We start from the raw sequence: 22,589 nt of genomic DNA on the forward strand, positions 1-22,589 counted from the left end.
AGTCTATGAGAAAATGGTCCTACTTCTCTCTGCTGGCCACCAGGGGGCGACTCCTCTCTGGTTGTATAGAAGTCTATGAGAAAATGGTCCTACTTCTCTCTTGATGTATTATCTCAGTAAACATTGTAAACATGAGTTTATGGTCTCAATCTCTAGTTTCAAGTCTTCTTCAATCCAGCATGATGTTCATTTAGTACATTATGGTCCATTTAGAGTCCACCAGACCAGAAAGCAGGGGAGGCTTTAGGGGGCGGGGCTTACCTGCTGATTGACAGGTCTGTTTAGAGTCCAACAGACCAGAATGCATAACCCTGAGATCAGAAGACCCTTTAGTTTTAAATGAGCAGTAGAAATAAAATAAAACAATTGATAAAAGATATGATAGAGGTGATGAAAATATGTCAATTGTGAAAAGGGATTATTAAAAATGGATGTGAAATGAAAAATGGAGCATTAAAGTGTGAAGTGGTTTGATTGATTTAAAGCTGAACAGTTGTTCATGACAACAGAGTCGTGGTTCATCAGTTTCTCCATCTTCGACCCGCAAGCAGTTCATCGCAAAAACAGACAAAGAAAACCAACTTTTAACCTTGTATTGACATCATATCAGCAACGTTACTAAATGAAGGGACAGAAAATCTTAATGTGTTCAAGGCTTTTATTCTGAAAAATTTGCAAGAAAGTGTTGTGGAAAATGCACCGACTTGCACGGCTTCATAAATTATATTAAATTAAATTATGTATATGTCTAAAATAAATATTAAAACATTGTTCTTATGTGATCCACCTCAAGACAACAAAAAACAAAAAACAAATACATCGTGAGAACATCTGTGATGCAACTGCAGCCAGTTATTTCCCTTTTAACTGCGAGTTGATCTCCTGGGACAAGTTTTCCAGTTTCAGGTGGAAGCTGCTCAGTGAAAACTGCTCAGCCAGCGAACAGAAGGTCATATTTACCTGAAGAGAGATAGAGAATCGTACAATAAATCATCTCCAATTACATCATTAAAGATAATCATCTGTCTTTCACACACACACACACACACACACACACACACACACACACACACACACACACACACACACACACACACCACGCTACTTACCCTGATTTTTAAAGACAAGCATTTATGAAAAGCTTGTTTGAGGAGGTTTGAGCATGTTTGAGGGACCTGAGGAGATAATATGAAAAAGAATATGACTATGAACACATATTATGTCCAATTCATCCAATCAGCCTGACGTAGATTCACATCTTTCTTTTTCAATGCATCTGTCAATGGAGCTCTGCAGTAATCAGTGAAACAGGTTCAGATAACTACAGTGGCCAAGGGCTCATCTAAGGGTAACACGACCATTCTTTTTCTGCCACTTAGATAATAATAGAACGTGGTTACGAATACTTTATTCTGTTTCTGTAAATGCTACACACTGGCCCTTTAAATCAACATTATTCTCACATGATCAACAAAAGGTGAAATTAAAGATGAACAGCTTTGTTTGCTATTAGATTCATTATTTAAAGTTGGAAAACAAAGAGAGAAAGCATCATAATAAACTTACAGCTGTAGGAATCGAGATGTTGTTCTGTGAATCCAAACAAGAAAACAAGTTAAAGACCTGCATCAGCAATGTTTACTGAGACAATACATCAAGACTTCTCATAGACTTCTACACAACCAGAGAGGAGTCGCCCCCTGGTGGCCAGCAGAGAGAAGTAGGACCATTTTCTCATAGACTTCTACACAACCAGAGAGGAGTCGCCCCCTGGTGGCCAGCAGAGAGAAGTAGGACCATTTTCTCATAGACTTCTATACAACCAGAGAGGAGTCGCCCCCTGGTGGCCAGCAGAGAGAAGTAGGACCATTTTCTCATAGACTTCTATACAACCAGAGAGGAGTCGCCCCCTGGTGGCCAGCAGAGAGAAGTAGGACCATTTTCTCATAGACTTCTATACAACCAGAGAGGAGTCGCCCCCTGGTGGCCAGCAGAGAGAATGCACGTTTAAAAATGCTCACTCACCACTGTATTCAGGGCCGTGATCAGTTGTAGAACGGCGGGCTGATTGGAGTCCAGCGACTTCAGGGCTTGGATGGCGAACTCAGGGGAGGCACATTCCTGTCCGGGGGAAAGGTCAAAAGAGTGAGCGAGTATACAAAGGGCTAGTGGGTTAAACAAACAGGACTTTCACCCAGGAGGTCATTGTTTATGTCTCGTGTGAAGCCAAGTCGTTATTTCACCTTACTTCTGTTACTTTACTGTTACTTACTGTGTGTTTTACGTTCATGATAATCTCTTCTCTCTCTCTCTCTCTCTCTCTCACTCACTCACTCACTCACTCACTCACTCACTCACTCACTCACTCACTCACACACACACACACACACACACACACACACACACACACACACACACACACACACACACATACACACACACACACACACACACAGTACTTACCACTTGTGACCTGTTGAGGTTTAAACACCGGCAAGGAGCCTGAGGAGACAATATGAAAATATTAAGTCCAACCAGCTCGCCTGTCTGACGCCTCTTTCTTGTAACTTATTATCGTTAACTTATTTTAAAGAGAGATAACAGAGGCATGGCGTTAAACGATGATGATGCGAGCCCGGAGTGGGATGGACGTCAGAGAGACGTAATGCATCTACCCGTCAACACAGCTCTGCAGGAATCGCTGAAACAGGTTCAGATGAGATAACGGCGAAGCTCAGAGGAAGTGGTGACGATGTCGTGGTGCTGAAGGTGTGTGAGTGCAGAATACACTGCAGAATAGTGCTGATTCAAAAGGGAAGCTTCAGGTTGCATCCAGCTGAACACCTCTATGCTCACCCCTCCCCTCCCAAGCGTGTTGCAGAGCTACGGTGGCCTTCGGGTAACATAACATAAGATCCGCGTGTAGATATGAAGGGCTCATTTTAAACGAGTCTTCTTTTTCGTCCGCTTCGATGATAGTAATAGAACGTGGTTACCAATACTTTTTTCCATTTCTGCTCACGGAGAAACGCTACGCACTGGCCCTTTAAATCAACATTCCTCTCACGTGATGAAGTGCAACAAAAGGTGAAATTAAAGATGGACATCTTTGTTTGCTATTAGTTTCATTATTTACTCCCTGAAAACATTTCAATCCATAAAGAAGTCAGAGAGGTTGATCAACTTACAGTTATGTGTGGTGAGCTGCAGGGTTCAGAGCAGTTCTGTGGATGCAAACAAGAAAGGAAGTCAAACAGCTGCTGCACTACTATATCACTACTATATCACTACTATATACCACTATATCACTACTATATACTACCAAATACACAACAAGGACATGATTTCATCTGCGCTACGACTGCGACACCTGTAAATGCCGAGAGGCGGGAAATCAAAATCAAAACATTTTACGAGACTGTGCGTTGTCTACCATCTGATGACTTTATCAGCCTCAATTAACAATCTCATCTCCCACTTCAGACTGGAAGTAGGACCGTCCCGCTCTCCGGCCTGCAAACACCTGTATGGGAGGTAAACGGTGCCACGTGATCAGAGGTGTTAGGCCTTACCGGCAGGCTCTTCCCAAAGTCCTCCACGTCGATTCCGAACTCGTGCATGCTTTCTTTGTCTTCACGGGACAAGGGATTAGCAGAGATGAGGAGAGGCAGCAGCAGTAGGAGCAGCATCATGGTGGAGGAGGAGGTGGAGGATCCAGGTACGCAGATTAGATACATCGGGGTCACAACTGAAAGTCCTAGCTCACAATGCAAAAATGAATGTATGAATGTCTGGCTGTTGAAAGACTTTGGGGTTGGTTCTGGTGAAGCTGCAGCCAATTATTGATGTCAATCTGCTGGATTGCTGCCTGAGGTCCCGAGGCTTCGTCAATGACTGGGCAGCAGCGTTGCTGCTTTTTAACACATCGTGATTTGACATTTCCAGATTTTGGGGAATCCCTGCTCTTTTTGTCCATGGTTTGATCATTTCTTTTTTTTGTTGTGAAGATGCTCCCACACAGGAGGGAGTCTGCTCAGCGTTGTCCTGACATGGAACAAGAGTCTGCATCTGAGCGATGTTGCTCGCCACATATCAGTAAGATCTGACGGCTTATGAGTGTCACGGTATTTCCTCTCCTCTGTGAAGACCTGGCCTTCGCTGCTCAGTGGAAAACCTGCGAGCCAGTGAGATATCTGGTCATTATCACACACGTTAGGATTGAACTACAACCAGATGTTTCATGAAGGAATGTTGTTGGTTTAGTACTATAGTAGACAAACACTTGTTCAGGCCTGGCGTCACAATACTGGATCCCTCTGGGTTAATGTGGGGAAATCAAATGAGATGGATTTAGATCCAAAATCTTTCCATTGCACACGCCTACAGGACCAGGACCAGCCGGATGGAGACGGCTGGCGTCTTGGTGATCGATACTCCTCGGACCACAAACATCCAGATTCTGCACTCACATATATATACGTTTCATATATACGTGTTTATTTATGATGACGCCACTTGGTAAACGTGGTGCTAGATTATTCTACTGCTCTCCAGGAATCACCGACCATTGAGCAACATCACTAGTATGGGTTCAAACTTCTCACAACATTCCACTGACTGAATGAAGTTCATGTGCTACTTTGCTTTCCACCGAAGCCTTTGTTCTTTGAGTTGAGAAGAAAAGTGGAAACATTTCCCTAAAACTCAAAAAGGTCACTTTATTTCTCAAGCTGATAATAGTATTGACCCAATCAGTTTATCTTTAGTAATTTTCCACATCAAACGGCAGAAGTGAAGCTGAAGGACTATACACACATTGAGCAGAAGTCCCTGATCACTGCAGTCAGTGGGAGGCAGATGAATAACTAATGTTCACTCAGAACACAAAATGATGATCGCTGTGGGGATGAAAATAAAGATGTACATTCCTTCCTCAGGAGATGGTATCTCACACAAAAAGCACCTGGTGTAGTTTCAGGTTATTTATTAAAGCCCTGCACATAATTATCTTATATATATATATATATATATATATATATATATATATATATATATACACACACACACACTATACACACACAGCACTTTAATCAGGTCAAGTCAATGTTATATACTCAAAGCCAAATACTTGCTGTGAATATTTTGCTTTTGAACTTCATAATGAGGTTTGAATAGATTTGCACAGAAGACCAACGACGTCCGTGTCACAGAGTTTATGTATAAGCTTTTATTGTGAAAGGTGAAGAGGTGGACTATGGACTAATACAGTTTTCTGTCTTGGTTCAGACTACTGAGCCTCCAGGATGTTTTACACTGTAGTGCAGAGGGACCCCTACGGGGTCGGCAGAGTTACTCCAGGGGGTCTGGGTCCCTCCACCGGGTCTCTGTAGGCCTTGGGGATCCCTCCATAAAGTCTCTATAGGTCTTGGGGGTCCCTCCACCAGGTCTCTATAGGTCTTGGGGGTCCCTCCACCAGGTCTCTATAGGTCTTGGGGATCCCTCCATAAAGTCTCTATAGGTCTTGGGGGTCCCTCCACCAGGTCTCTATAGGTCTTGGGGGTCCCTCCACCAGGTCTCTATAGGTCTTGGGGGTCCCTCCACCAGGTCTCTATAGGTCTTGGGGATCCCTCCATAAAGTCTCTATAGGTCTTGGGGGTCCCTCCACCAGGTCTCTATAGGTCTTGGGGATCCCTCCATAAAGTCTCTATAGGTCTTGCGGGTCCCTCCACCAGGTCTCTATAGGTCTTGCGGGTCCCTCCACCAGGTCTCTATAGGTCTTGGGGGTCCCTCCACCAGGTTGACGGTGATGTGCTTCATAACAGTGAAACAACTTGACCATCAATTTGATTACCGTATTTTTAATTGATTTTGCGTACATGAATTTGATCATAATAATATATTGGATTGATAACGAGAGTATTGATAGCACTAATAATAAAGAGAGAGGTTTTGATTTGAGCATCCTTGCGATACTATTATTACGATATTATCACATGAGATCACGTTCTGGCTCTGCTTCCGTTTGTTGCGTGTCTTTTTGGAGCAACGGGCCTTCGTAACAACGGGCATTTGTTTTTGGGATAACGGGCTGGCGGATAAATGGGCTTTTGCTCCAAAGGAAAGCAACGTAGCATCATATCCAAAAAATGTTACACCAAACACAAGACGGCAGCCAGCAGTCAACCAGAGTGTATGTATTTCAAAGATGATAGATGTTGATGTTACTAAGTCAGAGGCGACTTTGTGGAGGCTCGAATAAATTGCAGATAAAGGAGCAACGGTGTGCAGACTTGATTTACATTTTACTTTTGGTCTGAAAAGGGACATTTTGGGGTTTTGGAATGACGGGCCTTTGGGAGAATGGCATGACGTTGCAATTACCTCACTTCAAATAATTCACATAGCCTACTATGTATTTGTCATTTACTTCATAAATCATGACATGTGGCTTTCTCTTGCATGACAAGAACGTATAGACCTAAACAAGACCTGAAAGGTTTCTTGTGAATACGCTCTACAAATGTTAAAATCTAACGTGCATGTATTTGTTTACCCGCCGATGGTTGGAGATGAAAGATTGCATTGCCGCGTAAACATGAGGATTTCTGTGGAACATATGAAGATTCATAGCAAACTTTCCCGATTTGTTGATACCTAGTTGTGGACGAAAGTGTTGCTCACAGTAATATTTGACCTGATGGTGCTGCAAAAGAGAAAGTTGTGGTTTGGTCATCGAAATGATTCATCGTGCTGCTGAGGCTCTAACATGGAAATGTTACTAAATACATAGAAGAGATATGTGAGTGAGTAATAGGGTGATTTCTCTGCTCTGACATTTGGGTCCTCTTGCCCAGACAGCGAAGGATAAGATCAAACTCAGTTTCATGTCTGTGCACCCAAATGAGTGAGCCACCAGGGGGCTGCTGGGAACCTGAAACATACGCCATCGCCATCACAATTCAGTTTAACCAATTAAACGGTGTGACTCATTAAGCTCTCCCCGCTGACCAATGGACCCCACACAATCAAGTATCTTCATCATCTTAACTTCTTTTTTTTATGTTTTCTCCTACGTCCAGAAACACCTGCTTAGGAAGTTTTGGAAAAGTTTGTGGTATGGGTTCAAATAAGTATGTTTATTACGTATGATTTAACGTTTATTATGTAACTTACGTACGTGGCACAGTGGTGACCGGAGGAAAACCAACCCACAACGTTTTATTTATTATTTTATTATTTTAGGCTTGCGCCTCCATTTTCAACTGAGCTCAGTGTTGCTAGATATCATCTCCTAACTTGTCCACAGCTGTCCTGGCTGGACCCATGGGGGACTACAGTGGTCTATGGGGGCCACCCGAGCTGCTGACTGGGTCCTTCAGGACTGCTAACACAAGTGGCTAGCTAAGTGCCCTACTGTAAATCAGTAGCTAGCTACTGTGTGCTACTGTGAACAAGTGCTACTGTAAACCAGTGCTACTGTGAACAAGTAGCTAGTTACTGTGTGCTACTCTAAACAAGTAGCTAGCTACTGTGAACAAGTAGCTAGTAACCGTGTGCTATTCTAAACAAGTAGCTAGCTACTGTGAACAAGTAGCTGGCGACTTGGGACGCAACTGAGTAAATAATAGCACTGTTGAGAAGGCCTTGACATGAGTAATCAGTAAATGAGTTAAATATCTTTCTTTCTACATTTATACTTCTTACAGTCCAACGTAAAGGTTGATAAAGTCTGTGAGAGTCCGTCCATTGCGATATTGAAAGAGCTAGGCTAGCAGTTTTAGCGTGGTTTCAATCTTTTTGCTCGTCTAAGTTGTTTGACTCCAGAGATGCTTTGGTTTACACGTGCAATAAAATACTAAAAACGTTACTGACAAAAACGTGGCAGTGATCGTATAAAACATAATAACACAAAGAAGTCAGCCAGAAGCGCCGAAGCAGGAAAGTGTTTAATGTTTGAAGTCATTCAGAAATTACAAGATCAACACGTCTTCCTCCTCTCTACTCCAGGAACTCGCTCCTCAGACTCCCCTCGCTGTCCATGAAATTGATCAGCTCCTCTACGTCACCCTCCTCGTCCTCCTCCTCTTCCTCCTCCTCCTCGGCTTCCCGTGATATCTGCGCCTCCCCCTCTCCTCCCCCCTCGCCACCCAGCTCCAGGTAGCCCTTGGCTGTTTGGTTGACCGCCCCGCCACCTTTTGTCCCGTCTCCTCTTCCTCCTCCTGCTCCGCCCTCAGCCTTGCCTTTGACAGGCTGAACCATCAGGATGCCCTCATCCAGATTGGGGGTCCCTTCGGGACTGACTCCCTCCCCCACTGCACGGCTGGCCTGGTATGCGATCAGGGTGTGAGCGCGGGGGTCCAGGGAAACGGTGGACCTGCTCGTGCAGAGACCCATGATCGGTGGAGAGTCTGAGTTTAGCTCCTCCTCCTCCTCCTCCTCAAAATTTTCTTGGTGGCTTGAGTAAAAAAAAACAAAAAACAAAGCTACTCCATAAAACCAAAAATATAAAAGTTAATTCCTTTGCTTGATTTACAGTTCCGGAGAGTCTTTTTTCCAGGTTGAGTTGAGCAAAAAGATTCAGAAGCTTCGGCAGTCTTGGTGAAAATCCCTCATCAGCCCGAGTCAGATGAAAAACAATGAAAACAAGGGATATCAACGTTTCCCCCTCAAAGATAGCAGTGAATAAAAGGGAGTTTCTTGTTAATGTCAGGAGATTTTCTGTGAATCATTTCAGGGTCCTGCAGCTGGCGGAGATGCTCCCATGCACACTGGATCCGTGGATCTGGTCTGAGGTGACGGACTGGACAGTCTCTACGCCTCCTTCGGCCCATAGAAGAGCTTCACCTCCTCGGCTGTCTCAAGCTATAAATAGAGCCAAACCCATCTGGTATTGCTGCCCTGTTCTTCCTAGGACCACTTGGTAAATGTGTGTGTGGGGGGGGGTAAGTGAATAAGGACCGTCTCTTCAACAACTAGTCCTGAAGCATCCTTGAGCTATAGCGCCTCATCCGGTCCACAGACCCCCATGCAGGGCAGATCTCAGAGAGTCGGACGACCTTGCAGGTAAAATTAAACCGTACTCTGTGTGTTGTTTAACATCTTCACATATCCTGAGTGTGTGTGTGTGTGTGTGTGTGTGTGGGGGGGGGGGGGGTCGTGGCACGCCGCCACAGAAGGTTTTAGCAGCCAGCATTGTTCTGGCGGACTTAGCTGGTCCCTCTGAGGGTCCTTGACTCCGGCCCTCTGTCTGTGACAGCTCTGCCGATATTAATTGTCAACAGTCATCGGCGTACGGTTTGTCTGGGCTTCAAACGAACCCCTGCTGTCAGACGGCAAAGGTGGATCCACTTCCAAGCGGACTCTGATCAAATTAACCGCAGGATTTTAAGATAGCAGATATGTAATTTTATCAGAATAATAAATCCACCTGTTGGCTGTGAAAACTGTTCAGGAAGCGAACTTTAGTTAGGAAAATGATGGTAGGCAAAGGGAAGAGGCTAAAACTGGGATTGTCCTGGGATGGTCCTTTAAAGGGGGTCAGAACTAGACTGGGATGTTCCTTTAAAGGGGGTCAGAACTAGACTGGGATGGTCCTTTAAAGGGGGTCAGAACTAGACTGGGATGTTCCTTTAAAGGGGGTCAGAACTAGACTGGGATGGTCCTTTAAAGGGGGTCAGAACTAGACTGGGATGTTCCTTTAAAGGGGGTCAGAACTAGACTGGGATGGTCCTTTAAAGGGGGTCAGAACTAGACTGGGATGGTCCTTTAAAGGGGGTCAGCACTAGACTGGGATCTTCCTTTAAAGGGGGTCAGAACTAGACTGGGATGTTCCTTTAAAGGATGGCCCTTCAGGGCCATCAATGGAACGGCACCCATCTACCTTCAAACACTGGTCAAACCTCATGCCCCGAAGCGAGCACTTCGCTCCTCTACTTCAGCTGGCCGGCTGGTACCACCATCGCTGAAATCAAACAAATGTCGCTCAGCAAAGCCCAGACTCTTCTCTGTTCTGGTCCTCAGTGGTGGAATGAACTCCCGACTAATGTCAGGACAGCTGAGTCATTTGCCATTTTCCGAAAAAGGCTCAAGACTCACATGTTCAGACTTCACCTCGACTAGCATGACCCCCCCCCCCAAAAAAAACAAACAAAAAAAACAACCCTTACCTATAGCACTCTGATCGTAGCACTGTTGCTCTTGAACTACTAGTTTACTCAGATGAGGACCTAACACTTGTTCTACTTTTAGCTCTTACTTTATCGGCAATGATTCGTTGTGGTTTCCTTGTTTCCTTCTTTTGACAAAAGTACTTATTGTTGGTCGCTTTGGACAAAAGCGTCTGCTAAATGACCTAAATGTAAATGTAAATGGGTCAGAACTAGACTGGGATGTTCCTTTAAAGGGGGTCAGAACTAGACTGGGATGTTCCTTTAAAGGGGGTCAGAACTAGACTGGGATGGTCCTTTAAAGGGGGTCAGCACTAGACTGGGATGGTCCTTTAAAGGGGGTCAGCACTAGACTGGGATGGTCCTTTAAAGGGGGTCAGAACTAGACTGGGATGGTCCTTTAAAGGGGGTCAGCACTAGACTGGGATGGTCCTTTAAAGGGGGTCAGCACTAGACTGGGATGGTCCTTTAAAGGGGGTCAGAACTAGACTGGGATGTTCCTTTAAAGGGGGTCAGAACTAGACTGGGATGTTCCTTTAAAGGGGGTCAGAACTAGACTGGGATGGTCCTTTAAAGGGGGTCAGCACTAGACTGGGATGGTCCTTTAAAGGGGGTCAGCACTAGACTGGGATGGTCCTTTAAAGGGGGTCAGCTATAGACTGGGATGTTGTGAACACGTCGGTTGGTTACAGGGTTGTTTTCTGGAGGGTATGACTTAAAATGAAAGAAAAAAAGGAAAGTACAAAAAGGTCTTAGTCAGCTCTGGAAATCTGACTAATTTAAAGGTTGGAAAGGATTTCATGGCCGGCAACAATATGACATGTGAGATAGCCATCACACTGAGGGAAGCAACGTCTTATCTCTCTGCCGTGACAAAACACAATTCTTCAGGTTTTTCCTCTGTTTTCACTGTAAAGTCACTTTAAGCACCACGTATAAATAAGAAGTATTATTATTGTTATTATTATTACTATTATTATGATGAATATTATTGTATTATGATGAAAAAGGCTCCTTGTTAAGATGCGTAGATGAATGCTCTGTTATTGCAGGTAGGGTTTGCGTGGCCGTGAGGTTCATGCTCAGACGTCGTTATCTGAACCTGCAGCAGTGAAACGAGCTGAAATGAGCGTGAAGCATCTTATCTGCATCTGTGAGTGTACCGGGGCAACCACAGCTCCCTCCTCCCACTCGCCGTAAACCACCTAGACATGGCGAGGAATCGGAGGATTCCCCATGACAGCGATTAAGTCGTCCAGCTGGGGGAGTTCCACTGTCGTCAGTATTGTTTTATAGCATTCCAATCTTTCGATCAAAATATAATCCATCAGCTGTTTCCATCCTTCGAATGCAGGCTCGGCTACCCAGAACCACATGCCACCAGGAGAAACCGGCCCACGCCTCTCGCCGCAGGCGACATATGCAAATAAACGTTGACTTCATTTCCTAAATGAGCATCATGCTGGATTGAAGAAGACTTGAAACTGATTGAGACCATAAACTCATGTTTACAATGTTTACTGAGATAATACATCAAGAGAGAAGTAGGACCATTTTCTCATAGACTTCTATACAACCAGAGAGGAGTCGCCCCCTGGTGGCCAGCAGAGAGAAGTAGGACCATTTTCTCATAGACTTCTATACAACCAGAGAGGAGTCGCCCCCTGGTGGCCAGCAGAGAGAAGTAGGACCATTTTCTCATAGACTTCTATACAACCAGAGAGGAGTCGCCCCCTGGTGGCCAGCAGAGAGAATGCATGTTTAAGGCACTTCAGGTTGCTGCCTGGCTCCTTAACAAACAAACAGCCAGATTGCTTGTCATCAAAATGGGGTTGCCAGGTTTCACACTACACAAACAAACCTTATCTGGCAACTTCAGTGTGTGGATAACCACGTCCTGACTCCAGCTCCGTACTGAACACACAAGGCTAGACAGCAGAAATCAGGGTCAAAGGTCAGTAGGCAGGTTCGTGAATGAGTTTCTCTACAGCCCCCCCTGCTGGTAGGACAACAACGTACACGCACTCAGCAGCAAGGCGGCAACGAGAGACGTTTTCCCGCCGCCGACAGCTCCACTCTGACAGGAGCACTGCGTCCAGATGTGTGACCCGGCGTCCCGGGCGTCTTTGTGTTGGCCCCGCCTCCTTCCTCCCTCGCCCTCCTCCTCTCTCTCCTCCCTCCAGCGCTCCCTGAACTCCTGTCTGCCTGCAGGCAGAGAGAGAGACAGGGACAGCTCGTCCACCGGCGGTGAGGAGGACGAGGACGAGTCGGGGCAGTCCAGCCAGTCCACAGCAGAGGATCGTGGGTAACCGTCCACCGGCGAGGATCCTGGGAACGTGAACTTCCAGTAGAAGGATCCTCTGAAGAGGCGGACCGAACCTGAGAGGAGAGAGGGGGACGATGTCACAAGGACCACGGCCTCTGGACTACTATCTAGACCTCTGGGGGACCAAAGACAGTCTCTGGTCTGGTCTCTGGACTAACGTGACTCACCGTCTCCGTCCGCGGCGATGCCATCAACACCTTGTCTGAGCAGCTCAGTCCACTTGTCTTCTTGCTTCCCCTCTTCGGCGTCTCCTCTGATCCCCCATACGGGGCCCTCCTCCGGGTCCCAGACCAGACCCCACCTCCCCGCAGCCTCCTCCTCCTGGTCTGCCGCTACTGAGCTCGCCCCCATCCTGAGAGCAGACAGGGGCTGAGGGTAGCCCTCCTGCAGGGTCAGATCCCTGAACAGCCAGAACTGAGAACCTGCAGGGAGACCAGGACCTGGACCAGTGAGCGGGGTCAGAGGAAACACTTCACATTACCATTGACACTGTTACTGGATCGTACCACTGATGAAGACGATGGCGTGGTCCGACCGTCTCTCCAGGACGGCGTGCAGCCGAGGCAGGTCGGGTGGCAGACCCCGCCACAGCCTTCGGACCGGCGCCCCACGACCCGAGACCAGACCGCCACCGTTGACCCGCCACATGGTCATACCTACGACAGCGTGGAGAAAGCTTCCATTTATTCACTCCAGTTCTAGTTCTAGATCTCCTCAAACTACTCATTACCGTCGACTGTCTAACGGGTCTAACTGGTCTCTGCTGGTCTAACTGGTCTCTGCTGGTCTAACGGGTCTAACTGGTCTCTGCTGGTCTAACTGGTCTCTGCTGGTCTAACGGGTCTAATAGATCTCTGCTGGTCTAACGGGTCTCTGCTAGTCTCTGCTGGTCTAATAGGTCTCTGCTGGTCTAACGGGTCTAATAGATCTCTGCTGGTCTAACAGGTGTCTGCTGGTCTCTGCTGGTCTAACGGGTCTCTAGTGGTCTAACGGGTCTAATAGGTCTCTGCTGGTCTCTGCAGGTCTAACAGGTCTCTGCTGGTGTCTACTGGTCTAACTGGTCCCTGCTGGTCTAACGGGTCTCTGCTGGTCTAACAGGTCTAACGGGTCTCTGCTGGTCTAACAGGTCTCTGCTGGTGTCTGCTGGTCTAACTGGTCTCTGCTGGTCTAACTGGTCTAACGGGTCTCTGCTGATCTAACAGGTCTCTGCTGGTCTAACGGGTCTAACTGGTCTCTGCTGGTCTAACGGGTCTCTGCTGGTGTCTGCTGGTCTAACTGGTCTCTGCTGGTCTAACAGATCTAACGGGTCTCTGCTGGTCTAACAGGTCTAACGGGTCTCTGCTGGTCTAACGGGTCTCTGCTGGTGTCTGCTGGTCTAACTGGTCTCTGCTGGTCTAACGGGTCTAATAGGTCTCTGCTGGTCTAACAGGTCTCTGCTGGTGTCTGCTGGTCTAACGGGTCTCTAGTGGTCTAACGGGTCTAACAGGTCTCTGCTGGTCTAACAGGTCTCTGCTGGTGTCTGCTGGTCTAACTGGTCTCTGCTGGTCTAACGGGTCTCTGCTGGTCTAACAGGTCTAACAGGTCTCTGCTGGTCTAACGGGTCTCTGCTGATCTAACAGGTCTCTGCTGGTGTCTGCTGGTGTAACTGGTCTCTGCTGGTCTAACTGGTCTAACTGGTCTAACGGGTCTCTGCTGATCTAACAGGTCTCTGCTGGTCTAACGGGTCTAACTGGTCTCTGCTGGTCTAACGGGTCTAACAGGTCTCTGCTGGTCTAATGGGTCTCTGCTGGTGTCTGCTGGTCTAACTGGTCTCTGCTGGTCTAACAGGTCTAACGCGTCTCTGCTGGTCTAACGGGTCTCTGCTGGTGTCTGCTGGTCTAACTGGTCTCTGCTGGTCTCTGCTGGTCTAACGGGTCTCTGCTGGTCTAACAGGTCTAACGGGTCTCTGCTGGTCTAACGGGTCTCTGCTGATCTAACAGGTCTCTGCTGGTGTCTGCTGGTCTAACTGGTCTCTGCTGGTCTAACTGGTCTAACAGTTCTAACGGGTCTCTGCTGATCTAACAGGTCTCTGCTGGTCTAACGGGTCTAACTGGTCTCTGCTGGTCTAACGGGACTAACAGGTCTCTGCTGGTCTAATGGGTCTCTGCTGGTCTAACTGGTCTCTGCTGGTCTAACAGGTCTAACGGGTCTCTGCTGGTCTAACGGGTCTCTGCTGGTGTCTGCTGGTCTAACTGGTCTCTGCTGGTCTAACGGGTCTCTGCTGGTCTAACAGGTCTAATGGGTCTCTGCTGGTCTAACAGGTCTCTGCTGGTCTAACAGGTCTAACGGGTCTCTGCTGGTGTCTGCTGGTCTAACGGGTCTCTGCTGGTCTAATGGGTCTCTGCTGGTCTAACGGGTCTCTGCTGGTCTAACAGGTCTAACGGGACTCTGCTGGTCTAACGGGTCTCTGCTGGTCTAACAGGTCTAACGGGTCTCTGCTGGTCTAACGGGTCTCTGCTGGTCTAATGGGTCTCTGCAGGTCTAACGGGTCTCTGCTGGTCTCTGCTGGTCTAACAGGTCTAACGGGTCTCTGCTGGTCTAACAGGTCTAACGGGTCTCTGCTGGTCTAACAGGTCTAACGGGACTCTGCTGGTCTAACGGGTCTCTGCTGGTCTAACAGGTCTAACGGGTCTCTGCTGGTCTAACGGGTCTCTGATGGTCTAACGGGTCTCTGCTGGTCTAATGGGTCTCTGCTGGTCTAACAGGTCTAACGGGTCTGTGCTGGTCTAACAGGTCTAATGGGTCTCTGCTGGTCTAACAGGTCTAACGGGACTCTGCTGGTCTAACGGGTCTCTGCTGGTCTAACAGGTCTAACGGGTCTCTGCTGGTCTAACGGGTCTCTGCTGGTCTAATGGGTCTCTGCAGGTCTAACGGGTCTCTGCTGGTCTAACGGGTCTCTGCTGGTCTAACAGGTCTAACGGGTCTCTGCTGGTCTAACAGGTCTAACGGGTCTCTGCTGGTCTAACGGGTCTCTGCTGGTCTAACAGGTCTAACGGGTCTCTGCTGGTCTAACGGGTCTCTGCTGGTCTAACAGGTCTAATGGGTCTCTGCAGGTCTAACGGGTCTCTGCTGGTCTAACAGGTCTAACGGGTCTCTGCAGGTCTAACGGGTCTCCGCTGGTCTCTGACCCTTGAAGAAGAAAGTCTCTCCTCGGATCGTCGCCACGGCATCAAAACTGGCGTTGCATCGATCGATGACGGAGCTGAAGAAAGAAAACACAACAAGTTTAGTTTTGTTTGTTTTACGATATAAAATAATCGATAACTTTGGGGCGTATTTTGTTAAATAGGTGAACAATGAGAGGAGAGGAGATCTAAAAGGGTTTCCACTTCAGCTTTATAATGAATTCATATTAAATATTATAATTAATACTGTATCATGTGCTTATCTTTGTGACAACGATGAAACTCCAGACAATACTGTTGGATACGGAAAATCAAAACCACACTGATATCTCCTTTATTTTCATTGGTGGTTGAAAAAGCATCGTCTTCTGTCATTGGATGGCTTCACGCGTCGCCTCGTCGTCATGGTGACCTTTCACCCCGACGCTGTTTGATTTAAAAACTGTCTGTAATGAATCTCTTGATGGTTCAATGTGTTTAAATGACTAAAAATAAAAAGGTTGTTTGAATCAATGAAGTGAGTTTCTCTGGTCCTACCCGTATCCGTGATGTCGGCGGCGGTCTCCATGGCGATGCGGAGGCTCTGCAGTGAGGCGAGGAGCGTCGGTGACCAGCTGGTTCTTCTTACCTGAACCACAAAGGTGTGCTTGTTTTCTCTTTTACAATAATACGATTCATATTTAAATCATGTCTTTGAATGGCCGCTGGATTAAAAGGGGTCAGATTTAATCTCCTAACTCCTGATGGGACGATATGGGATCGACATGGGATTTTAATTTGTGGCGAGTCTCTGTTATCGGGATAATCCTAAATATCGTCACAAGTAACTAGAGATGAGATGTTCAGCTCTCTATCGAGATTTAAAATAATACAGCATACAAAAATACAACGTTTAAATGCAGTTCAGCTTGTGGTCCAGCAGGGGGCAATACAACAGGTCATCACATGAATCCTCTTTTAGAATGTCAGAGAATAGATTCTGGTAAATTTAGCACTTAAATCTTTTTTTTCTCTCGTAATGTGTGACTTTAATCTGGAAAACATTTCCTCTGACTTGTGCTGCCCCTCCCCCAGCTCTCTGGTTTCATGTGTTTTCACCTGATAGGCCCTCGTAAACACATGACTACTGATGATGGACCATCAGTTCCTACCTGATCACCTGTTTGGCCTGTGATCCGGATGGAAACCTTGTGAGTCCGGTGTGGCGGTGGGATCAGGGACCTGCTCACACCAGGACCAGGGTCTAAAGAGTCTCTCACCGTAGAGCTGGGTGATGTGCTCCAGGTCTTGAGGGCCCAGCAGGTAGTGGAGCGGGTCTCCAGCAGGACCCTGGTAGTACGGCCTCATCACGGAGTGGCGAGAGGACGAGTGAGGCAGGCCCAGAGCATGGCCGAACTCGTGGACCAGGACCGTGAACAGGTCGGTGCCCTCGGAGGCTGAGGAGGGAAGAGGACGGCCTAATGAGGAAACTATGGGGCGCAGTGCTCATGACCCGCCACTAGATGGAGCCGCTGGACAAACAACACACTGAAAGTGTTGCATCTTCTTGCACATTGACTGAATTTAGAGATTATAATCCAGCCTCAGAACCAGGAAGGTCAGATGATGGTTTATTATTCATTATCATTATTGATGACATCACTGTGAAATGATGATGTAACACTATTAATCTTAGTGAGCCTTCTCCACCTGGCTGTCTGAAGGCCCACTCCTCCTCCGCATCCAGGTGAACTCCTCCCGCCCGGGCCGGGTCTGACGGGAAGAAGGCGTGGCCCACTGCACCGCCGGCCCCATCGAAGGGATAGCCGTCACCATGGTAACCGTGGAGGAAGTCTACCTGGAGGTCGGCTGCCTCTGGGCCGCCCACCTGAGGAGAGAGGACAGTAAAACGGGGGCGGAGTCTCTTTTTAATTAAACACATGATGCAGACAGACGTGCTGACCTCGTGGAACTCCAGCGGCGTTGGCTCCGCCCACACTCGCAGAGCGTAGAAGACCAGCGAGCGGATGGTTTCCCGGGACAGACGGGACGAGGACGGGTACGACCGCAGCCTGAAAGAGAGAACCCAGAACCAAGAGACCTGCATTCAGTCCTTTATGTCCCCGGATGTGTTCTGTTGGTGTCGGCATCTCTTTAAGGTTCTGCTTTCGGTTCTGGATCGTCGTTTCTTCAACGACTCAACAAGGAAACACTTTGCTTGTTCAAGTTTACCAGATGATGAGAAATGAATGTCGTCCAACCTCCAGTTGATGTTCCTGCGTGGCCACATGGAGCTGGATCTCCTCCTCCTGCTCGGGGGTGTGGAGGAGTCCTGGTCGGGGAGGGAGCAGCGAGGGCTGTTCATCAACGCCGTCGTCTCCTCGTCTGAAAAGGAGAACCAGAGGAGACGCGTGGAGTCACAGAAACCTCCCAGAAGGAGTCTGGATCACGGCATGTTGGAACCCTCACCGAGGACTCCCGAGTCCTTCAGACCAGCGAACCTCTGCACGGCCCTGACGGCGTCAGTGACGGCGGTCCAGGCCTGCAGCTGACCCGTGGAGGGGTCCGAGGGGGGGAGGTACCCGTACTTCATCAGCCAATCCTGTGAGCAGACAAGCACAGGTCAATAGGTCACCGGATCTAGAGACCCACATGGGCTGGAGGAACCAGAATAAAGGATTCATCTGTGATTTAATATCAATAACCACATGAAAAGGATGCTGAAATAACTCCATCATGATGGTGTGATAATGTGGACTTCTATCTAGACCTCTGGGGGACCACAGACAGTCTCTGGTTCCTCCACATAGTCCGGTCTGGTCTCTGGACTCATGTGGGCTACTATCTAGACCTCTGGGGGACCACAGACAGTCTCTGGTTCCTCCACATAGTCCGGTCTGGTCTCTGGACTCATGTGGGCTACTATCTAGACCTCTGGGGGACCACAGACAGTCTCTGGTTCCTCCACATAGTCTGGTCTGGTCTCTGGACTCATGTGGGCTACTATCTAGACCTCTGGGGGACCACAGACAGTCTCTGGTCTGGTCTCTGGACTCATGTGGGCTACTATCTAGACCTCTGGGGGACCACAGACAGTCTCTGGTTCCTCCACATAGTCCGGTCTGGTCTCTGGACTCATGTGGGCTACTATCTAGACCTCTGGGGGACCACAGACAGTCTCTGGTTCCTCCACATAGTCTGGTCTGGTCTCTGGACTCATGTGGGCTACTATCTAGACCTCTGGGGGACCACAGACAGTCTCTGGTCTGGTCTCTGGACTCATGTGGGCTACTATCTAGACCTCTGGGGGACCACAGACAGTCTCTGGTCTGGTCTCTGGACTCATGTGGGCTACTATCTAGACCTCTGGGGGTCCTGCTGCTTCTTTACCACCAGGCGGGTGCCCTCATCTTCGGTGGGTGTCACCGGTGCAGTGGGGGGTGGGGGGGTAATCTCGGCGGTGCTCAGGCACAGAAGAGGAAGAAGAAGGATGCAGGTCTTCATCACGGTTCCATTTACATGAGAAACCATCAGAACGTCTCGGTTTAAATCCTGGAGGGAAAGAAACACACAAATCAAAGGAAACCTATGATTTGCTGTAAATAATTTCAGAATTCAGCAATGATTATGATATGAGGTCTATCTAACATTGGTAGAGTGGTCCCCACCTGTCGGAGTCGCCCCCTAGTGGCCAGCGGAGAGAATGAGTTTAAGGTGCTTCTGATTGACTCGATTTTTATTAGGAACTTAAAAGTACAAACAACTTTAAAATCCAATAATCCCAGAGGATAGCACTTAAAACACTCAAACATAGAACATGTTCAATATTAAAATCCATCCGTGTGTCTCCACTGAACTATCAGAGAAAGTGCTAACGACGTTGTCGGTCACCTCGTCCTGATGAGTTACGGCTGACGGGAAACGTCCTGTATTCCCACGGGGAGACGCCATGCAATCAGAAGATGGACGGACATTACCATAAAATACCGGGGGGGGGGTTGGTTTGTCTCGTCAGTCAGACCTTCATTTAATTAAGTTAGAGGGTGTACCATTTCAGTTAAAGCATGGGGGGGTAAAGCAACGAGATTAAAGCAGTGGAGAGTTCAATCCGAGGTAAAAAATAAACTCTAAATTCTGTGAAACACACTTTTATAACATGCAGACAAATAACATGTCCTTAACAACCTGCAGAGGTTCAAATCCCACATGGAAGTCTGTTTGATCTGCTGCTGAGGGAGATGTTACCGTAATACAGTTTAAACCAACGTGGAAGTAAACTCAACCTTTTTATTAAACACATTCAGTTAAACAAGAGATCCTCCACCTTCTCCAAAGTCACATTCAAGCACTTTCCAAGCATTTCCAGGTGCATTTCCATGCTTTTCCAGCCCCTTCCAGCTGTGGTAAACTCCATATTTGTATCAATCCAATGGTCAGTATTCAGTCTACTTATGATGTCACTTGTTCATCACATTAAATGAGATGTTATTGTCCTCTAAACAACCAACATGATGTTTGGAGACAGCTTTTTACAGAAGGACCACAAATGAAAGGAAAACTAATTCCACTAACAGATCCACAGAAATATAATCACCAACTATTTTCATCATCTGTTCATCATCAAAAGTCATTTTTCATAAAGAAATGTCAGGAAATGCTGTTTTCAGTCCCTCAGATATGGAGATCTTCTTTTCTCTGTTCTATCATAGATGTCATCACATACAACACACATTTATAGACCTTTAGTCTAAATCCAAGCACTTTTCAAACCTTGAAAACACCACACCACAATTCACGGGTTTTCAAGGATTTGAAATCAAACCTTTTGAGGAGGTTTTGATGATAATTATTCATTTTAAATCCTCGACATACATCAGCAGTGAGGACCACAACAGACAATAACGTCACCATGACGACGGCCTCCACATCGGACACATGCAGACATCGGATAAACTTACGTGAAGCGCTGGAACTCCGTAAACAAGACGATGCTTCCCTCCGTCCGTCCGTCCTCTCACTCACTCACACTCTGTTTATCTGCCTCCAGAGGGACAGATGGGTCCTTTCTCTTCTGCTTCTTCCTCAAAGCTCAGCCCTTAACCCCAATACCCCCCTCCTCCTCCTCCCCATCCCCTCCTCCTCCTCCTCCTCATCCCCTCCTCCTCCCCATCCCCTCCTCCTCCTCCTCCCCATCCCCTCCTCCTCATCCCCCATCCTGACAAATATAACCTTCATGTTGTGCAGACTTTCCTTCCCCTGCGAGCTCCACTTCCTGTCCAATATCCACCACGTAGGAGAATAAAAACCCAGAGAGGGTCCTGGACCCTGGGTCTGACCCGGGTGGAGGATTACTGAGCGCCACACACAGTGATATGTCTGGGTGTGTGTGTTGTTTCCCCCGTGAACATCTGTAACGTCTGCATGTTCATGTGTCGTCCATCTTTACCGTTTTACACACAATCCTCTTAACGGCAGATTACAGTCATGAAGACCAGCAGATCTCTCTCTCTTTGTGTTTAAGCCGTCAGACCAACTGTTCTCAGCATTGTGACCTTCCTCCCTCCCTCCCTCCCTCCCTTCCTTCCTTCCTCCCTTCCTTCCTCAATACTGATATGATACACTAATATACTTTCTGAGGTGTCCCACAGGGACCAGTAGGTCCCACTGGAACCATTAAGTCCCATCTAATGTGTTCTTTGTCTGCTGACAGGAGAAACACATGTAGGGTCGCGTGGTGTTTCTGCAGGAAACCTGATTCCTCTGATGTGGTTCTGGATCAGGACTCGCTTCAACAAAGCCTTTCCTCCTCGGTGGAGATTAACTCGCCATGAGATTCCTCACCGACGTTCTTGATAAACTTGATCGATGTTCCACTGATGGCAAATCTCATCAGTCTGAGTAGAAAGCTGCTGTTTTTACATTTAGAAGCCCAAACCAGGTGGCAATGCTGAAGTGCCTTAAAGCTGCAGTCTCTCTGCTGGCCACCAGGGGGCGACTCCTCTCTGCTTGTATAGAAGTCTATGAGAAAATGGTCCTACAATAGTCCAACAGACCAGAAAGCAGGGGACGCTTTAGGGGGCGGGGCTTACCTGCTGAGGAAGTGAAAGACGAGGATGTATAATCTCTTAAACAGTCTGTGATTCTCTTTAATAAAACATAAAATGAAAGTTTCCGGGGTTAAACGGAGATTAAACGCTTCCCTCTGTCACCGTGACAACAGGCTACTTCCTCACGAATGCAGCTGCCGGGGCGGGTCAAAGGTCACCGGGTGGTAATGGGTGATGGATGCTGAGTGGGTGGCTGCGGGTGGGGATCCTGGTTGATGCATGAATGGAGCTGTGTGTCCCGGACTGTGTGGGGCTCCTCTCCCCGTCGTCCATGGCAACAAAGAAAATGCTCTTTTGGTTTTTGGACTGGATGGTGTCTCTGATACTCTGTGAAGTCCTGCCCCCGTGGGACGCCTCCGTACACACCCGACATCTCCACGTATTCTGAGGTCGATCTTGTTCCAATATCTGATATTTGTTTGCCTTTTTCTCTGAATCACAAACAGTAGAGACGTGGTCCAGAGTCCTGTGTTGGGTATCTGATGATGAGTACGTGTTGGACCGGGGGTCCGGGATGTGACGAGGCCTCGCCCCGATGCTGACCTGCAGCGGCTGGTGGTCAGATGGCGGGGAGCACCCTTGGGTGCAGGCGAGGTCGAGGCTCCACAAAGAGAGCAGTGTTACCCAGCGAGATGATCGGCTCTCATCTAGAGAAGAGAATCTTTAAATACGACCACAGAGCTCACCGAGCTTCATGAAAACAAGGATTACAGGTTTCTCATGTACTGGTCGTGGTCTCGTAGACCGGATCAGGGATCAGACCGCCCAAGGACACCAGACCACATGTCCACGTACGTCCAGGAGGAAGAAAGTACCAGAAAAGAAACACTCTAGAGACACAACAACA

The 22,589-nt window shown here is 47.7% G+C and overlaps 2 protein-coding genes across 2 annotated transcripts; both read right to left on the minus strand.

Annotated features, from left to right (window-relative positions):
* Nucleotides 1-804: 804 nt before the first annotated feature.
* LOC311013752 (uncharacterized protein) lies at nucleotides 805-3,737 on the minus strand (the record flags this gene model as incomplete). The annotated part of the gene is made up of 6 exons (XM_084009928.1): nucleotides 805-960; nucleotides 1,110-1,175; nucleotides 1,567-1,590; nucleotides 2,026-2,121; nucleotides 2,464-2,547; nucleotides 3,573-3,737. The coding sequence occupies 6 exons, from the start codon at nucleotides 3,735-3,737 to the stop codon at nucleotides 853-855; spliced, it is 543 nt and encodes a 180-aa protein (XP_083866054.1). The 3' UTR covers nucleotides 805-852.
* A 7,934-nt stretch (nucleotides 3,738-11,671) lies between these two features.
* mmp17b (matrix metallopeptidase 17b) lies at nucleotides 11,672-20,692 on the minus strand. The gene is made up of 12 exons (XM_084009909.1): nucleotides 20,594-20,692; nucleotides 19,026-19,187; nucleotides 18,105-18,237; nucleotides 17,897-18,020; nucleotides 17,599-17,707; nucleotides 17,346-17,523; nucleotides 16,916-17,092; nucleotides 16,194-16,284; nucleotides 15,660-15,733; nucleotides 12,999-13,148; nucleotides 12,660-12,914; nucleotides 11,672-12,545 (listed from the first exon to the last, which is right to left on the minus strand). The coding sequence occupies exons 2-12, from the start codon at nucleotides 19,164-19,166 to the stop codon at nucleotides 12,151-12,153; spliced, it is 1,827 nt and encodes a 608-aa protein (XP_083866035.1). The 5' UTR covers nucleotides 19,167-19,187; nucleotides 20,594-20,692; the 3' UTR covers nucleotides 11,672-12,150.
* Between the last annotated feature and the right edge of the window lie 1,897 nt (nucleotides 20,693-22,589).

This window comes from Eutrigla gurnardus (assembly GCF_963514095.1).
Source record: "Eutrigla gurnardus genome assembly, chromosome: 5".
Taxonomy (NCBI): domain Eukaryota; kingdom Metazoa; phylum Chordata; class Actinopteri; order Perciformes; family Triglidae; genus Eutrigla; species Eutrigla gurnardus.